Source organism: Parasteatoda tepidariorum, chromosome 9, assembly GCF_043381705.1.
Source record: "Parasteatoda tepidariorum isolate YZ-2023 chromosome 9, CAS_Ptep_4.0, whole genome shotgun sequence".
Taxonomy (NCBI): Eukaryota; Metazoa; Arthropoda; class Arachnida; order Araneae; family Theridiidae; genus Parasteatoda; species Parasteatoda tepidariorum.
The window spans coordinates 19,616,295-19,637,082 of record NC_092212.1 but is presented as its reverse complement, the minus strand read 5'-3'; the positions used below and the strand labels follow the sequence as shown (position 1 = coordinate 19,637,082).

The window sequence follows — 20,788 nt, the reverse complement described above, 5'->3', positions numbered from 1 at the left end:
AATTTGTTTTTTGAATGATGTTGCTCAAATTTTTTCTTTAAAAGTATTAATTTTTATGTTATAAACTCAGAGTCAATCATTTTTATTTCTTTTTGTCATATGAATGAAAAGAGTGCAAGTATAAACTTTCTTTCTAAATAAGTTTGAAAAGAAATTTTTATTAAATTAATCTGCTTATTTTGTGTTGGAAATTAAAATTTTTATTTTCACAAATTAAGTCGATTTTATTGGTTTCATTGTAAGCATTTAGAATGATTATTTAGAATCTTATTAAATATGTCTGTAAGTTTTACTTATTGCAATTATTTTCTAAATCATTTTTTTTTTTTTAGTATTATTATTATGTGCTTCCAAAACTTATTTTTTGATTGTTCAGTTTTAAAATGTTTTTGTGTTTAAAAATACTTTGGAGTCCAACTAAATTAATGTTATAAAAAGCATTTATTATGTATCTATTTTACTTATTCCAATTATTTTAGTTTTTTCCCTTAGTTTTTTACAAACTATTGCTAGAAATTAAATAAATTTTATTTTAAATATATCCTTATGAGTTTCTGAAGCAAAAAAAAAATAGTAAAATTAATTAGGTTTAGTCATTACTTTTGCTTCTCACGTGTAAATTTTTAAAGAACAAAAACTCATTTAACACTAGAAAATAATAAAAAATCTTTTCTGAATAATTGTTTAAGATCAGGTGAAAATGGTTTTATTGATTTAAATTTTTGCTACATTTATGTAATTATAATGTGTAAAAATATAGATTTTTTTTAATGAAATTTTATGTGAATTTTGTACTTTATGCTTGTTTTTCTGTTAAAATAATAATATTTTTTTTTATTATTTATTTTACTAATTTATTTGGCTCCATTGTATTTTGTTATCTGCAGTTAAAATAGTTTTATAATAGAAGGTTGCTATGTATTATGGAATAATCATTTATATAAGGCCAATAAATCAAAGCATGACGTCACTGCCATATAGCCTGTTATCATGAGGTGACTTGGGATAAGACGATTCACTGATACTTTAAAATGAATAGGGCTTTTATTAAGTATAGATATTAAAATTCAATATTTATATCATAATAATTATTGCTCAAATGAACATATTTTTCATTAAGTTAAATTAAGATAAGTTTATAATGTGCAATAAACAGTTATAAATTTTATACAGAATTAAAAATTCATAGTGTCTGAGTTTAATTAATTATATTTGTCAATAGTATTACCATATATCCCAGTGTATAAGTCCCAAAGTTTTATGAAAATCGGGGGATTGCTTTAAGTCATAATAAAGTCGAGCATTTGATTGTGAAGCATTGATGCATTAAAAACAATGAGATAGATATGAATAAATCAGTATCAATTTAAACTCTTTATAAACTATTTTTAATATGTTATATTTATAATTTTAACTCACTAGAACTTTTTAGAATTATTATTTTATGTTTAGAAATTTTCATATTTGATTTTTTTCAGGGGTTGACTTATACACTGAGATATACGGTATTCTATATCATTTTATTTTTATTGTATTCGAAGTGCATAATTATTTATCTGTCATTTATTGCATTTTTTTTTAGTATGCATTTTTTTTTTTTTTGTGGCAAGTAATAGAAACTTATTTTTGTGACATTAAATCTTCCATTAACATACTTCCCAATAAATTATATCTGTTTAAGTTTGCAAGCAATGACTTGTCTAAGTGATCATAGCAAGAAGGTGAAAAATAGGCCCTATTCATGCCAAAGTATGCTCTTTTTGTCCTCACAAAAAAAAATACTAATTTATTACATTCTAAAAAAAAAAAAAAGACCAGGTGCATTGTTTTTTTTTAAATGTATAAAGTATGTATATGCAAAAAGGGGGGAAGCTACTTGGAAAGCGAGGGAAGAACATTGAAATTATTTATGCTTTTGTCACTTGTGAATTAACATTCACATTTGCAATTGGAAACCTGCAGTAAAAGCAAGGAAATGGGAATACTTGATTGATTGTCATATTCCCTGTGATATTTTTATGAATAAACTACCAAGTCCACCTCAAGTGACCTTGACTCAATAAGTTCAAATTATTTGTACCATGTTTCTTTCGAAAGGTTGGTTGAATATGTTTGAATGCCTCAGCATTTTAGCAGTGAAACTTTTTTTTTGCTTTTGTCAAATTGTTTACTTCATAAAAATATTAGCTTTTTTTTTAATACCAATTTGATGCTTCTAATAAATTAAAAATATTTTCAATTAAAAATTTCCATTTATTGAGGTAAAACTATTGAAAATAATTATTTGAAACAATTTATTGCATCCAAAGGCTTAAGTTTTCCTATAGATTTTATTTTAATTCATTACGAAAACATTATTGAGAAAAATCACAACTATGTGTTTTTTTCTTTTTTTTAATTGAAAAACATTTTTTAAAAAAATGCATTTAACTACTTAACAAGACCAAGTATCAACTTATTTTTATTTTAAAAAAAGTTTTTCCTAAAAATAATCAGATATCCATATTTGATTACTCTGAATCTTTGGCTTACTGTTAAAAAATTATTATGTAATTATTTATATTAAAAAATTAAAAAAACCATTAGTTACATAAAAAAAATAGTAGTTGATTTAGTAAATGTTATTCAAAACTCAGGATACTTTATTGTTCTTGTATTTTTACTACACCAAAAAAAGTTGTTTTATTGATGAATATAATGAATAATTTTACACTTCCATAAAACCAAAAAAACATTTTTATTATTATTTTAACTACATTTTCTTCTACAATGCTCAGAGATTCAACTAGGTCATTATGGTAAGGTTAGGTCACAAAGTTTTAAAAATACATTAGAATCAGAATTTTCTTCAATAATGTTCAGAGGCTTAGTTCGGTCATTATGGTTAGGTTTATAAGGTTATGTCTAAAAGTTTTAACAATAAATTAGGATGATTATTATCTTATGGTGTAAGTTAGAAAATCTAAATTTGGGGCTTCTTTTCAATTTTTATGGTACATATATTAAGCCATGAACTCACATTATTGTGTAAAATTATTGATACTTTTTGTTTTGTTTAATTGTTATCTTTTAATAAATAGATTTCAGACTCATCATCACAAAGTTAATTGGTAATGAGCAGTAATAAGAGGTATATTGAAATGCCTTTACTGCACGTGTCATATGATCAGCTGTCTTTTTGTCAGGGTCCTGCAGTTTAAGTTTTTTCAAATTGTTGTAATATTTAAGATTATTTTTAAAGTATTTCCTCCATATTTTGAACAAAAAAAAAATTTTATTTCCCTATTCTCACCAACTGCAACTATTGTAATAGTAATAAATCAATCTGTGTGCTTTCCGAATATTTAATACCCTGAACAAAACAATGACTTTGTTAAAATTAAGTTTCACTGCTGATTCAATTTCATACTAAGAATTAACTTTTACTTTCTTTTTTCCTTCATCGATCATCTGTCATTGCTACTTTGTGGCATAGTGCTGTACAAACAGCTGAAGTATATTTTTAATAACATTTTAAAGTTGTAAATATCTACTCTTGAAAGAGATGTTTGATAGAATGCAATGCCCTGTGTTGCCAAATCTAATTTGTAGAACTATATTGACTGTAAAAAAAAAGGACTTGTCTCAAAGTTTTATCATTCCTTTTTACTGTATATGTGCAATGTACATTCAACCTTCCTTTCGCCTGTAAATTCTGAAATAGAAATCTATTACTTTGTGATGAAATGTGATTTACAATGTAGCTTTTTAACAATGAAATTCCACTGGCTATGTGTGTTCGACTTTTTAATAAAGAGTATGAAAGTAATATTTGGCTTTTTATATCATTTTGTTTTGAAAATTAATAAAATGCTGTAATTTGAAGAATGCTAGTCTTGTAAAAAAATCCACAATTAATTAATTCATATTGCATGTCTTAAATTTCATGCATTATAGTACCATAAAACAGGGTGCGAAATTTTCACTTGCCAGTGTCTATCAAATATTTTAAACATGCTAATAAGTTTTTATCTTTTTATAAAATACTATGTACGTTTGGATAATTTGCCTCAGCAAAGCATGCAAGTGTTTTGATATCAATTAAGAATAAAAAATTACTAATTCTAAATTTCTTCGATTTAGAATAAAAAAATGCTAAGTTGTCCGCATTGCACTTGTTAAACTATTGCTTTTAGAAACATAAATTTGATTTTTTAATATAATTATTATTGTAATAATTTTAAGTCTTTACATTCATGCTTTTGGTCATCATAAAGTTATCTAGTTCTACTACATATCTTTACATTTTAAAAATTGTCCTAATTTTTATTGAATGTAGTGGCAAGCAAAAATTTTAGTCCAGCTTATATCTTTAGAATTGAAATTTCATGCCCTTAAAAAAAAAATAAATACTTGTGCCGACCGGACCAGGCAACATTAAGTGAGCGACACTTCCAGCATCTTACAAGACAAGGAACGAGAAGTTTAGTGCCTGTCGTTAGAAAAAATACTCTATCAATTGAGCCACCCTAATCTAAATCAAAATAATACCCTTTTCAGGTTGTTAAATTTAATAGAAAAATATCATTTATGAAAAATTATGATCTCAATATTAATATTCTATTAAAAAATGAAAACTATAAATGCTCAACTTGCACACTGAAGTCTTGCACACTGACTCCATGTTCATTACTTATCACAAATAATAATTTTTTAAGTTGTCCAGTTAATATATTTATATATCAGTTGAGTATCTTTCAAAACATTTTTTCTTCAAATATTATTATTATAAAGCTATTCTATGTATGAGACTAGCAAATAAAGTTTTATATGATCTGTTCTACAAAAATTTACTATCTTTAATATAAAGCAAAACCAAGTTAGTGATAATACCTTCTAATAAACAAAAGCTAACGGAATATTATATTGACTCTATGCGCATCAATGGACTAGTTATTTAACATAACAGATATTTTAAAATCATGGTGATAAAAATATTTCTACAGAATGATAAAGCATTTCACATTTGCACAAATATGTATGGAAGTTTCTCCAATAGACTAATTTTTTATTAAATAACAAGGGGTAAAAAACTCATTTTTTTACAAGTCACTTAGAAGTTGAAAATATCTAATTGCTAGCCCAAAATTACCACCCCCATCGTATATATATGTAAAAAATTTCAGCAAATAACAAAAATAATTTAATTTACCATGCAATATTAAAAAGAGTCGATTGTTGCATAAATTCCATCCATAATTTTTAGACTTTAATCTGATTAAACCCCATAGAAGCAAAAGTTTGTTTATTGTTAATGCAAGAAAAATAAAGAAGGTAACAAGACATGAATTTATTATCTATGAAATAATACATAACCGAAAATGATGTTTTGATGAAAATAATGAATGAGGAAATGAATATGTACAGTAGTTTACGGTTTCCACAATTTTAACAGACCGTCTTCACTATAGGTACTGATTAAATTTTGGTGAGGATGATGAGCAATACCAATCACATCTTTCTCATGAACCTAATTGGAAAAAAAAATCGTAAAATTTTAAATATATGAATATGTAATGTAAATAGTTAATAATTATATTAAAAACTGTAAAGTTTTTACAGAATTTTTTATTTTGTAAAGTTTTGTGAGTTACAAGAACTTAAGAAATATTACTCTTTAACACAAACATAAAAATATGAATATATGACATAACTTATTTTAAGTAAAATAAATATAGTAAAAGCTTGATGTACCGAGTATAGCATATTATGTGAAGTCTGCTATTTTGACAAGTTTCCAAGTTACCCTCAAAATGTTAATATCAGAGACACCAAAATAGTATGTCTGTAATGAGTTAAAAATAACTAGCCTGCTGCTATTGTGACAATTTATAATTATTATTTATTTTTTGAGGGGATATACTTTTTGACTGTTTATGTGAACAATGATGTGCGAAAAAAAAGTAAAATGGATATCATTTGTATTCATTTCTGGTATCAGCACAAAAAAAAAGAAGAGAAAAACGAACATCACTTCACCTTTATGTTTATAAAGTTTTCTGTGGGCGACCACCGGCAAGTTATCTTCCTTACAAAAGAAAAATTATATTTTTAAGATACCTGCCACACATTTCAAAATAATGAGTCACTTGTTCACCACTATTGAAATCCATATTCAGTGTTATTGATGAAGTCTAAAGCTATAGAACTTTATTTATTTATTTATTTTTTTTTGAAAAAACTCTATTCAAAATGTGTCTTTTAAATCAATATAGTTGATTAAAACAAAAAGGAAAGAGGTAAATGTATCTATTTCATCTTTAAGTTTTTTTTATTGCTGTTTTAACATTAAATATGTGTATTTGTTTACAATGGCAATTCTGCTGGTTATTGCAACAGACTTCTACTGTATATATAGAAATATAATTTTAATAAAATAAGCATTGTAAAAAAAACTTGAAAATAAATTTCAGTACATTGTTATGAGATATAAAAAAAAGTGGAAAAGTTTCATTATTATTTTCAAATAAAAAAAAAATTAACTATATATATAAAAAAATATCTATATAAATAAATAAAAATATATAACTAAATAAGAAATAATTACTGTTAAAGTTCTTTCAAGTTTTCCAGTTGAAGTAGAAAAACAGTAAAGCACAAAATCTTCACCAACGCAATAAATCCATTCACCGCGAGGAGACACGGCACAGCAAACAAAGTCACCACCTTCTCTTTTACCACTGGAGAAACTCCTTACAATCTGAAATAAAATAGCAAGTATACTTAGAATAATATTTAAATTACTATAGTATAAATCTTAATATATATGTTGATTAAAACACCATTTAAAGCCATGATAATTGACAAATACACTGCAGAGTATTGTGAGCAGTGCAGTGTACGATGATGCTGCAGCACTGAAATGAACTTCTATACCTCTTATTTTTTTTAAAAATATATATACAATTAATTTACTACAATTTTTTATTAAATTAAACTCATTTTATTATAAAGTCTCAATCATTTTATCTTTAAACCCATGTTAATTTATCATGGCTACAACTCAGCCCTAACTTTTTAAGCCATCTTTTTTTTTAATAGCTGGGGGAAAAATTAAGCAGGTGACAATAATTTTGTGAAGGGTATTATTGTGCTCCAGCCGACAGTAGATAAAATGTGTTGGCAACTCAATAGGAACCTGTGTAATGATATCTGCAATGCCATGGAAAAATAATAACACGATTTTCATATTTTGGCCAATAGGAAATTATTTTTAATTCGAATCTCATTGCATTTTGAATCATCCATGTTAAATAAAAGAAAGTCTATTTTACTTTACAGATCTCATATTCAGAAAAAAAAAGAAGAAAAAAAGCATACTTAAAAAGACATCAAAAATTACCAAAACCAAGAAATAAAATCTATTTCTTTTCAAGAAATGATAAAATTGCTATCACTCCTTAGTATCGTTCCTACTGTATAAATTAATTTATATTATCTATTACAAAGTTACAAATGCAGCAAAACTTCCAATATGTTACAATTCAACTGCACCAGAAAAAAATATACACAAATAATATTTTAATTTCTTAAATTTAATAAACTAATGAAACTAGATATAGTAAGAATGTTTACCTGGTTCTGCATATTAAGAATTGAGACAGTGTTTGATCGATTACACACAACAAAATGTTCTGTATTTTTTGGCAAAGCATGTACACTGTTAACTGTAATATCTATACCACTAGTTCCTCCAAAGGATTTAAAAGTGTTCACACATTCAGTACTCTTGATATTCCATAACTTAACAGTACCATCTGAACTTGCACTCAAGATGTTGTGACCATCTGCAGTGAAAATGGCTTCATTAACAAATGAAGTATGACCTCTGAACTCTTTTAAAAGTTTGCCAGACTTTAAGCCATGAACCCTACAGGATAAAGGGGAAAAATTTCGGAATATAGATATAAAAAACATTCACATTAGTTGCATTGACCATGAATGAAATAGGAAAAAGTACTAGGGCTATTAGAATTAAATGTTAATAAAAATAATAACTATCTCGTAGTAAATCAATTTTTATTTGTAACAAAATTCTTTAAAATTAATCCCTCCTGATTGTTTCCCATTATTGTCAACTTTTATCATTTCTAACTCTTACTTACTATTGTTTTAGCTTTAACTTATTTGATTAATTTCTACTTGACTTATTTTATTAATCTCAAGTACAGTAGGGAACCGATTATCCAGAACGATCGGGACCATCGCTATTCCGGATAATTGATTTTTCCAGTTTTCTGAATCGCTACAAAAAGCCGTTTTTTTAATTGTTAAACACAACTAAAAAAAAAAATTTTTGGAAATAATCTTAAAAAGAAAAAGCGATGGAGTAATACACTAATGATTATTTCCAAAATGATGGTAAGGTAAACATCTTTCAAAAAAGAGAAAAATCCTAAAATCTTATGAGAAAAAAAAAAAATTTTTTTTAAAAAAAAGGCGGGAAAATTTATCGAATTTCGTTCCGGTTTCTTGGTTTTCCGGTTTTCTGATTTCCGGATAACGGGTTCTGTACTGTACAAATATTTATTTGTTGTAAAAGCATTTGAAGCTAAATTTTTAAAATGACCATCTAAATGAATCAGGTAAGTAATTCATATACAAAAACCACTAATTTGAGGAAAACAGCATAAAACTAAATAACAAATAAAAAATTCTTATCAGATACATTTAAATTTTCATCTATTTACATATTTATTTTGTAAGAATAGGATTGTTCAGTTGATGCAATTCAATGTAGAATATTTGTCGTTCAATGTAGTTAATGTAGAGTAATTTCAAGAAAATAGTTATGTTTTCCTTAACTTTTTTCTAGAGAGTTAATAAATATGCATTTATAAAAAAAGGAACCCAAATGCTATAAACTTTTATTCAACCACCCCAAAAGGAAAATAAATGAACATACACGTTTAAAACAACCCAACAAGTATGATAAAATTGCCTATTTTAATAAACAAAACAAAAACAAACAAAAAAATATTGGAGACACACACACACAAAAGAAAAAACAAAATTTTAAACAAAACACTTTATATTCTTTTTCTAACATATCTATTGAAAGAATAAAAAATTGAATTTGAAAATACAGTAGGGAAACGATTATCCGGAACGATCGGGACCATCGCTATTCCGGATAACTGATTTTTCCGGTTTTCTGAATCACTACAAAAAGCCATTTTTTAAATTGTTAAACCCAACTAAAAAAAAATAAATTTTAGAAATAAACTTAAAAAGAAGAAAAAACGATGAAGTAATGCACTAATGATTATTTCCAAAATGATGGTAAGGTAAACATCTTTCAAAAAAGAAAGAAAAATCTTATGAGGGAAGAAAAAAAAATTAAAAATGGTGGAAAATTTATTGAATTTTGTTCCGGTTTTCTGATTTCCGGATAACGGGTTCTGTACTGTACATTAAAAGCAGTATTAGAATTTCTCGTAAGAAAGATAGCAAAAAGGTGGGGGAAATATTTAAAAAAAATACATAAAATACTAATACTAAAAAAAGAAAAAGGTTGTCACCTAATAGTTTGGTCAAAGGATGTACTTAAAAGTTGACTGCTATCCCTTGAAAATTGTAAGCTGGTAACACCTTTAGCATGTGCTTTTTCAAATCTTCGAAGACATTGACCTGTTTGAATTTTCCATACCTAATTAAATTAGAATACAAAAAGATATTACAGTATTCATTTACAAATACATACTTAATATAAAGAAAAATTGTTTGACCATGTGCCATGGTCATTTAATTGTTTGAAAACAGTCTGATATATACTATTTTAAAACTTTAAAATTGCATCTATGATTTTATGTCTAAAGAAAAAAGCATTGTATTAAGTTTACCTCTATTAATAATAAAATAATGTTATCTGAGTATGTGTGTGAGCAATGAAATTTAGTATGACTAATTTTTATTGCAAAGCAGGGTTGGAAAAAAACAAGATTTTTAAAAAAATCAGATTCATTTGATTTAAATGAGATTTTTTTCCATTTTTCTTTTTTTTAAATTTACATGCCATATTGTAAGACAAAATTTATTAATAATGCTTAATAATATTTAAAAAAAAATAATAATAATATTGCTAATATTGAAATTACTACTATAATCACTAAAAAAATAAAATCAGTTATTTTTGTTCAAGCTAAACATCCTAAATTTTTACAGACGGGGATGCAATTTGTCCGTTAAATATCCAATGAAGAGTAAATTAGCTTAGATCAGAACACATAAAAGAAAAGAAAAATTATTTTCTCCGGCAAAACAAGTATTTTTCAATACTGATACACAATTTAATTGATATTTAAAAATTATGATCATTGAAGTAGTCTAGATGAAAATGCTTTTATTTTTAACTGTTTTAATAATACAGGGAACGTAAAACATTTCCATGAAGAGATGCACCATATTGATTTAGAAATTTAAAGATTCAAGTTTTAAATACTTTTATGAGGAAGGTTGTTTGACACTTGAAATTAATAGAGGAAGAGTATTCTCTTTTGATATTAATTTTTATTTGATCATAAAAATGAATGTAGATATATAAAACAAAACAGTTATGGAATTGCAAAAGGAAAAAAAGGGCAATAAAAATTTTTTTAAATGTGTTTATAAATAACTGGAATCATGTATTGAATATCAATCATTAAAAGAACTAAGGGGTATTGTGAATGATATTGATTTCTTACAAGAACGAAAGGGACAAAAATTTCCAACAAAAAAAAGATAACAATGAATAGAATTATTAAAATCTTCAATATTTAAGGAAAATAACCTTAATCTTTCCATCTTGACTGCCAGATGCTAACATTTCTGAATCTCTGCTAAAGCATAAGCATAAAACTGCATCGTCCATCATCATGAAGTTATCCTAAATAAAGTTTTCAACAGTGGTAAGCAACAAAGAAAGTTTCGGCATGAAAAGACAAACAAAAATAATAATAATATGCATATGCATAATGATATAATGTAATAATATACGTAACAATTGCTTGAAAATTAATTACAAATAAAATGTATCTAACTGCATGCAATAAAAAGCATTTATCAGATATGATTTGGGAAAAGGATATATATGATTGATATCATATAAATTTTCTTTCATATCATATTCTGTGACATAATATGATTGATATGTATTGTAATTATTATGAAAAACTAAAAATTAAATTGAAAAATTTTTAAAAAAAAAATCTTAAAAAAGTTAGTAGTTATGGTGTAAGGGAGATTAATGATTTCATTTTTTTCTGTTTAATCAACTTTTCACACATATACAAATCAAATTAGTTTTTTTTTTTTCAAAAGTAAGCAATGTATTTTAATTTACTAGAAAATTAACTTTCATACTCATAAGAAAAATGAGCATTATTTTTACCTAAGGACAGACAAAATCAGATCAATAATCCTGCAAATTTATGATTGGTATATGTACTTCTAAAAAAACAACTTGTCACAATAAATTTTAACCCATGTTTGCCAATTTTTATTTACTATATATTGCCAATTTTTATTTACTATTATAAAATTCAGTATTTTAATAAAGGTTTTTCATAACACAAGTCAGCCTGGTAATAAACATAATATTGTTTCACACATTTGTAACTATTTCTTTAACTTATCTAATTTTTACAGAAAATTTGTGAAACTTTAGTTTAATAACATAGAGTGAAGAAGAAATACAAAACTGCTGGTTTATTAAGTTTTTACTATGGCAGGTTGAAAATTATTCAAAAGAAAAAAATTGAGTTTAGTTTTTTTATGCATATATCTAACCATTTTTAAATCTTCATACCTTTCCTTTTTAAGAGCAAAGTTTCATCCATAATTTACGGAAATAAAAAAAAATCAATGAAACATTTTTATTGAACATTTCTACAGGAGGGGCTTTAATTTACATAGCCTGTGTATGTAGGAGGTAAAACTGTTTAAAATATAAAAATCAAGTATATATACCTTACTATATAAACAAATCAATTAAGACAAATCTATGAATATTGAAAATTTTCCCTTGCATTCACATGGACACTTTGGTAAATGATCTGAATTTCAGAATGAATAAATCAGCCTCTAGTGTATATTTGGCGATGGATTTTAATGAAAAACATTAAGTAGGAAATAATAGGCAAATGTATACCAAGCAATGTGATTAATACGGATTTTTAAAAAAAAAAAGATATATATATATATATTTTATAGAAGGTTTATTTTATATTAATTTTATTTAATAAATAAAATAAATATAATAACATTTATTTTATTTATTATAAAAATAAATATTATAATTTAATATTTATTCTATAAAATTAATATTATATTTTAATATTTATTTTATAGAAGATTTCAAAAAAAAAAAGTTTATGTTTTAATATACTATTTGCATATTATTAGCTAGTAGAGTAAAAATTCTTCCACACTTTTTAAAGAAATTTAGTAATTTGCTGACCTTGAAAGACTCACTACAATGAGTACCAAATACTGTTCTGTATATAGTTAAAGGTAATTGTGTGGCATACTCTTACTTGATATTCCTTGCACAGGTTTTTTTTTCCCTATTATATTCTAATCAAATTAAAATATCAAATCAGACAGTAACAAATACTTTGGACATTCACCAAAGAGAATATGGGAAAGATACCCACAAGAGAATGTCAACAATCACCACATTTTTTACATTCATCAACACAGAAAACACATTTGAACACTCAATGAATATATAAAAACAAATGCTTTATTATAAGGAACCTTTATTATTATAAGGATTTTATTATATGCTTTATTATTGAATGCTTCATTATAAGGATTTTACTATAAGGAACCTTTCCAATAATAAAATAAAAAAGGAATCACCATACCTGAGCTTGATATTTTAAATCCTTTCTTATTTTTCCAGTTGTAAAATTCCATACTTCAATGAAGCCGTCAACAGATCCTGTAACCAAGTACTGGCCATCAGGTGAGAACCTAGAACATTCAACATGCGCTTTTGTGCCAAATTTGATTTGTTTTGAAAGTTGTGTAGGGTATTTTTCCTCTTCCTGTTCTTTAATAGCAGCTTTACCTCTGAACAAATCGATAGTAGTACCTATTATAATGAAAAAATACTTTTGAATTTAATTATAGAAAATATGTGCTGATTTTCAAATTTTTTGAGCATAATGATCAAATGTTGGTAAAATTAGAAAGATACAAGATGTATGGTATATAAGTGGTATATAAGTAACTAAATGATAAAAAATTTAAATCCTAAATAATATTAGAAACTGAATATTTTCTTAGACGATATTTGAAAACGTGCATTGTATAGTAAATAAGCTTAAATAAGAAATACAGTCTATTTACTTCTATTTTTTACTAAAAACTTAACTCTGCTAAGAATTGCATTCTTCAGTGCTCAAACTTTCTGTTAAAATGAAAAAAAAAATTTTTACTGTGTGGAAAATAACCATTTAATCTAGAACAATCATTGTATGTGAAAGCCTTAACACTTGCACTAATAGATATTTATAGACACTGATAAATAATTTGTATCAAGAGACATTTTATAAAGTACCTCTGATTGTACTTAAATTGTCATATTTGATTATATGTATAAATTGTTGATTAAGTCAATTAAAAAATGCTTACAATATTTAACATAACATAAAGCAGGCCTGTAAAAGTCAAATAAAGTAATACTATAGTGATATATAGATTATTATACATATCTATACAGTCTACATTCTTTAGCAAGGCTGCGCTCAAAGGAGGGAAGGGAGAGAGACAGGGACAATTGTTCAATGCCTCAGAACTCATAAGGGTCCTGATGATTTTTCTTAAAAAAGTATAAAGGTTAAAAAAAAAGTTTTTTTCCATAATTTTTTTTAATTACGAATAATTCTCTTATATAAAATAATGATAGAATCCAGAAGAAAAAAAATTTAGATTTCAACAGAAATAAGCACTAACAAGTGAAAGTCATAACAATTCAGTATGTTTATGAAAAATATAGCATATCTCGACAATCAAAGTACACACTACAATTTTGAAGAAAGAAAGAAAATTATTTCCTAATATCTTCCAAAATATGAAAATCAGACTTTTAGTATTTCTTGTAAAAGACTCACAATAAATTTTGTCCTGGAGCTAGTAAATTCTGTATCCACATTTGCTCCTTAATATAACCTCATGTTATTGCAACTATTTTATTATAATAACTAACACATAAGAACTCTATTTGCTATACTATGGATGAAATATTATATTTAATTTCCATTATAACAACTGAATTTACTATTCATTTCAATTTTATAGCATTTAATACTAGATGTCATTTTTTTTTCATTTCTAATAAAAATCACTTTAAAACCAAGAGTTAAACCTTTTTGAGTTTCCAAGACTAAAATAATACTATTAAAAAGGCATTATTTGATATTAAAAATTAAAAGAAATTTTTAGAAAGACTATTTTGCTTGATGTTACCATACGAAGAACTTAAACTCTCTTTTGAGAGAGTGACTTTCCTAAACACTTATTCTGTGTGCTCAATTATAATACCAAAAATAGAGACTGCACTATCTGCAAAAATTGTATGTTATCTCATAGGTGTTCAGTAGCTTTAAAAGGCAATATGATTCTATATTGTTTTTTCTTCTTTAATTGGTAACTATTTTTCTTCTATATCTATCTTAACATTAGTATCTTAATTTTAGCATAAATATTGTATCAGTGTCTTTATCAAAGATTCATCTGTAGTAGGATCATTAAATAACTTATGGTCTTTATATCAGTAATTAGACAAAATTTTATTGCATAACATTTTACAAAAATATACCTAGTTTTTTTAAGTTAAAAAAGTTTTTTTAGTTAACATGTTTACATAAATTTTATAAACAGGCCATATCATGACATGTTATAATGCCTGATTTTGTTAGTGTGAAAAGGGCTATTATATCAAAAATGCCAACTTAATGTATATATAATATACATGAAATTTAAGAAGAAGAAGAAAAAATTTTGTAATAACACACAGCATTTAATAACAAGGTTTTGCATAGTATTAGTTTATTGTTTGATAATTTTCCTTATAAAAGTTATTATTGATAATATTTCAGCTAGATACCAAAAAGCAGAATTACAGGTATAAATTTTTCTAAATATTGCACAGCACTTATGGATCTAATAAGATATGGCTAGCAGCTGGCAAGTAATGAAGGAAACTTTGACACAGGATTTAAAAAGATAGACACAGGATTTAAAAAGAGCACATTAAACTTTATTTAATCAGAGAATGAGAATCCAAATGCACATATCGAAATGCTCTTGAATAAAAATTACGGAAAATCTTGTAAATAGTCCCGTAATACATTACATCTTAGGGAGAAGGGGAAACCTGAGTAATTACAATTGATCCATTAAATAGGTTGAGGGAAAAAATATGTTTCTCACAGTTCAATTTAAGGGAAAATTTAAAATATTAATTTATGCATACTTGAACTAAAATTAGATGGAAAGACAGGATGTGAATAATAAAGTATGAGAAAGTATAAGTTATGTTACACACACACACACACACATATATATATCCTATCTTAATTGAATTTAAGATAGGATAAAGAAAACAAACGATGGTATGACAAGCACATTTAAATAGAAAACTAAAAAAAACTGTTTTAATAAATACTGAAAACTATTGGATCAAAAACTTTTTTATAATATAATTTATATCACACCTGGAGGAAGTAGTCCTTGATGTTGTTGCCATTTCAGTGCTTGACCAAGAAGAGCAAGTAAACGTGAAGGTGGTACTACACTTACTTCACCAGCAAGAGAAGCAGCAATGGCTGCTCTTCTACGTTCTTTGCTGCTACCCTCAGGATAAGCCTACAAATACACCAGTTAGTTTAAATGCTTAAACATTTAAACAAAAATAAAGATATTTTTATGCTAAAGAAACTAACTTCTCTCGGATCAAAGTATGAACGAGCTAAGAGATTTTCCAAATGCACATGTCGCTCTGATTCCTCTTGTTTCATTTTAATCATCGGATCAGTTTGTCTCAGCAATGAACGAGCAGCTCCGAGTTCTCGAAGTTCGATAAGTTCAAGCACCACCTGTAATTAAACCATAACCATTGAGAAGCTAAAACTGAATTGTATTAATTATTTTATACACTCAACATTTGTTGTAAAAAATTAGAAGCATGGTTTAAGTAATACTGTAAAACCTATTTAAGAAATTTCCTGGTTTAAAAAGTTTATATTCTTATGACCATATTGCCCAGTAGTGATGTTTGAATGGAAATGAACTCTGCGTAAAATTCAAACACAAAACTCCAGAAAACAATTCGTTCATTTTAGGAAAATTTAGTTGAATTGGTGATAGGTAGCAGCTTGCAGGTGGTGTACATAGATTTTGTTATCAACATTTATAAGTGTTATTTGTTATCAACATTTATATCATAGATTTTGCTATCAACATTTATAAGTGTGCCCTATCATAGACTTATAATAAAACATTTAAAATTATGAAATGAAACAAAAACATTATGGCGCATAATTATACCCATTAATTTTATTTAAATTTAAATTAATAAAAAACGTAAATGCGTAGAAAACGCATAATTTGGAAAAGGTACTGAATTGAAACATTGAATGCACTAACATTAAATGAAACTAAGACGAGCAAATAACTTTTTATCTTACATTTACAATATTAGATGTTTAATTAAGGCTTATTATTATTTATAAAGAGGATTAAAAAATGTTTTATAAATAAAAAATTATTTTTACTGTAAATGTAACTTGCAATGCTATTTTTTTGGAGCTTGTGGGGTCACTGACAGCTTAGCTACAAGCACAATGTCTTTAGGACTTTATTATTCAACTACAAGAAAAATTTACTGATTTGTTCCCGAATTTCAACTAGAGCTAAATATTGATATTATCTGAAAAATGAATAATTTGGGGTTGAATTGAGAAATATAGAGTTGGAAAACAAATAAAATCAGAAAACAAACTCTAATGAAATTAAGATGACTAGAACTATGTAAATATATATCAGTGTTCTTCCTAAGCATTTTCAGAACAACGGCCTACCTTATGATCCCTATAAATGTATTCTCTTTGCCCTTTTTGTAAAAATGAGCCACCATCCTTTAAAAACACTGACTTTCTACTTATATTTTATTTTTAAGAGAAATTAATTAACTGATAAAATAATAATTACACGCTGGTAAAATTATCTGTGCTTATATGTATAATTCTGATTACTATTACAAATATTTACTTTGTTAGGATTATTCTCAACTGGTTAAATTTTTATAAGTTTTTTTTTATTTTGTGGGGATGTATATTAATAAATTTTTAAGTGACTTTAAATTTTAAAATTACTTTTTAAATAAATACGTTTTTTTTTTAAAAAAAAAATGCACCTTTAAACATTAATTTTCTAATAATTTTCAGTTTAAATTATAGAAAAAAGCTTTCAAGTTGTTTATAAAAAAAAAATTTTTTTTTCATAGTTTACTTTTTTTGTGAAAAAAAAAAGAAAATTATTTATATATATATATATATATATATATATANTGTCTTTAAGCATGCCAAAATTATTTTTCATAAACTACAAATTTTTCTCTTATTCAGATAATGAGTGACAATTACTTTTTGAAATATACACACAAAAGAGTACAAGAGGGTAATTTAAAAATTGTTGAGGATCAAATTGAGTTTTTAAGCGATATTATACATTTTGATAAATTTTTACGGTGTTAAGTGAAAACCTCTTCAGTGAGGAAGCACTCTGTCCTTTTTATTCCTAGGAAGAACTCTGTATGTATATATGTATATATATAATAGAAATTAATTGAAATATAATTTTAATAATTCACTATGCTCCCAAACATTAGCTAAAGTGAGAGTCAGAAGCATGCTCTATTAATCCTGATAATCATTTAAAAAATAAAATTTATAATTAAGTCAAATTGTAAAATAAAATTATTGCTCATAAATTATGGAAAAAAGCAATAAATATTAAATACAGATAAATCAGAATAAACAATTCAATTACTTGTTCATATAAATCAATCAACTTCTTATCTGGAAGTTTCAATGACTGCACAACTTTCAACACAGTATCCCAATGTCCATTATTTATATCTTGAACAAAGCTGTCAACACTATCCACAGTATTCAAAGAAATAGATGTTTCTTCCTAAAAAGAACAAATTTAAAAATATACTTGTTAAATATAAATAAATAAATGTTGAAAATAATAAAATAAATGTTGCCATAAATTTAATTTAATATTAATGTCATAGACTGATTTTTTTAAAATTTTTTTTTCTTTTTTCTTTTTTTGTAGCCAGTGACTTATTAATATAAATAACATTGGTTGTGAATGAATGAAATAAATTATCGGCAACTTGCAAGAGGCCATCAAGTTAGAAATAAAAAGTTCATATGGAGATAATTAAATAATATAAAAATGTCAAATATAAATATAGATTCTTTTGTCAATAACACCTTGTGCCTTATTTGAAAAGAAAACACTAGCCACTAAGGATAATTACTCTTGTAATTATGAACATAAGTTCAGACTAAAAATATTAGTAAAGAGAAGTAGAGACAAAGAGTATTTAATGTCATAGCAGTGAACAAAAATAAATAAATAATAATTTATAAAACAATTTATGTATAAATCAATAACATTCAATAACTCCAAATCAAACAAAACCGAGTCTGAAGCGAGCAGATGTAACTGATGCCTGCCGTAATAAAGGTTTTGAGTTAACAGATTATATTTATGGTGGTAGGTATCAGTGAACTAAATTAAACTCAGTGGTGCGACAGCCCATAGAGGGCCAAGGCCTACTATGCCCATTTCAGTTTTCTTGACCTTGGGCTCTGGGGTGCAGGAGCATATGTTCCGGTCAGATGGTCAGCCAAACGCAGAGCCCAAGCTTGCTTGGTACTCATTTATCAACCCACTGAAGGGATGAAAGGCTGAGTCAACCTTGCCCGGCCCAATGATCGAACCCAGGACCCATGGCACAGAAGAGCAAAGCTCTACCACCCAGCCACCGGGCGTCAGGTATCAGTGAAATCTATAAAATATTTGTGGGTTTGTATTGCTAAAGAAATGAAACTGAAAAAATAATAAAGATAAACTTTAAAAAAAAATTTTTTTAAAACATTTACTTTTTTTTTTAAACCTGTTTTCTCCACCACTCTTTTCAGCAGCATTTTTTACCACCGTAAAATGCTGTTGAGTTCAAGTAATTAAACCTCCCTTTTTCACATCGTTATAAGTTTGTAAGATCAGCACTTCCTTTTACTTCCAAATATAGTGTGGTATTTTTATTTTTTTCGCTTATTTTCAATTGGTTTACTTTGCTACAACCTACGCTGATGATGTTACAAAAACTGACACATTAGATAGAAAATCTTATCTTGTAAGAAAAAATAAGTCATCTTGTCAAACTGAAACTGACCGTTTTTTGGCTTTCACTTGACTGTGTTTACAATTGATGTCACATCAATTGACACAATCGATCAGAGATCACATGTTACAAATGAGAAGTCATACCGAACGAGAAATTTATAAAAATTGGGAGAGTAAAAGTAACAGAAACAGGGTGTTGCTGCCATTCTTCCCCGTTACCCAACTTGGAAAATATTTGCAGTCACCCTCATTGCAACCACTAAAAAATGTGCTCTGCAGGAGAAAATTGACAGGTTTTGGCAACTTCTGGGAAGCAACCCGCAAGAAAGTAAAAAAAAAAGAAAATCGCAGAAGGGGGCCAACTTGAAGTATTAGCAGTTTTAGATAATGCGACAGATCACAATACCATAATTTTTTCCGGCAAGAACATAAAAAAAATCACTAAAATAAGGGCACTGAATTGCAAATTTTTACCAAAAAACCAGCTAACAATAATTTTAAAATTTTCACTCAAATAAAATATTAAAGAAAATTGCACCATATAATGATACATTAATATGAAAATTATTCATTATTGTTGAGTAATTCTTGAATCATTTAAAATTTTACAAAACTCCCCATTTCCAATAAATTCCATTTTGAGAAAATTTCAAAATTTCAGTTTTACACAATTTAATAAAAAATTGAAAGCAATTAAATATAAATAATACCTGTAGTGTTTGAAGAGTCCTAACCAGATTATTCTCCTTCAAATATTGCTGAATAAGACGAATCACACTAAAGAAACAGATCAATAATAATTTAAGATCTCTTGAGCAACAAAGAATGAATTTAAATAAGTATTCAATGAAAAATCTGACTAATAATTTAATGTCAAACTATAAATTCAGAACATATATTTGAAATTACAACTTAAATTAATTACAATTTTTGTTAACAATTCAAGGGACGAAAAATATACACATTAACAAAATAGACACTTACTCAGCAGATTCAATTTCAATAGACATTCTTTATAATTCACTTTATAACGCTACAATCAATTAATACAATATATTAATTATAGCTTGATTTAAATTGAATTGAAGTCTAATGTAACCAACGAGTAATGTAAACACCGAGAAAAGTTGTGTTTTGTTTGTGTTAAGAGCGGTTCTAGTTACGAAATAATGATATTTAACGGGAATACTTAAAATTTGTTGACATTTTTTGAATCTGCTGTTTCATGTTTTAAACTCCTTAATTTTTTGTAAAAGCACGTGTTCTTTAATAAAATTCATAAAACCAATAAAAAAATCGAATATTTTTGAAAAAAATTGATTAAATTGATCTGCTT

General features: G+C 26.1%; 1 protein-coding gene across 1 annotated transcript; it reads right to left on the bottom strand.

Annotated features, from left to right (window-relative positions):
• Positions 1-5,314: 5,314 nt before the first annotated feature.
• Positions 5,315-20,784, bottom strand: LOC107437722 (Smu1 spliceosomal factor). Its single transcript, XM_016049811.4, has 11 exons — positions 20,437-20,784; positions 20,163-20,229; positions 18,079-18,222; positions 15,972-16,124; positions 15,744-15,894; positions 12,888-13,117; positions 10,811-10,906; positions 9,561-9,688; positions 7,615-7,909; positions 6,587-6,739; positions 5,315-5,509 (listed from the first exon to the last, which is right to left on the bottom strand). Exons 1-11 carry the CDS (start codon positions 20,460-20,462, stop codon positions 5,411-5,413), a joined length of 1,542 nt encoding a protein of 513 aa, XP_015905297.1. The 5' UTR covers positions 20,463-20,784; the 3' UTR covers positions 5,315-5,410.
• Between the last annotated feature and the right edge of the window lie 4 nt (positions 20,785-20,788).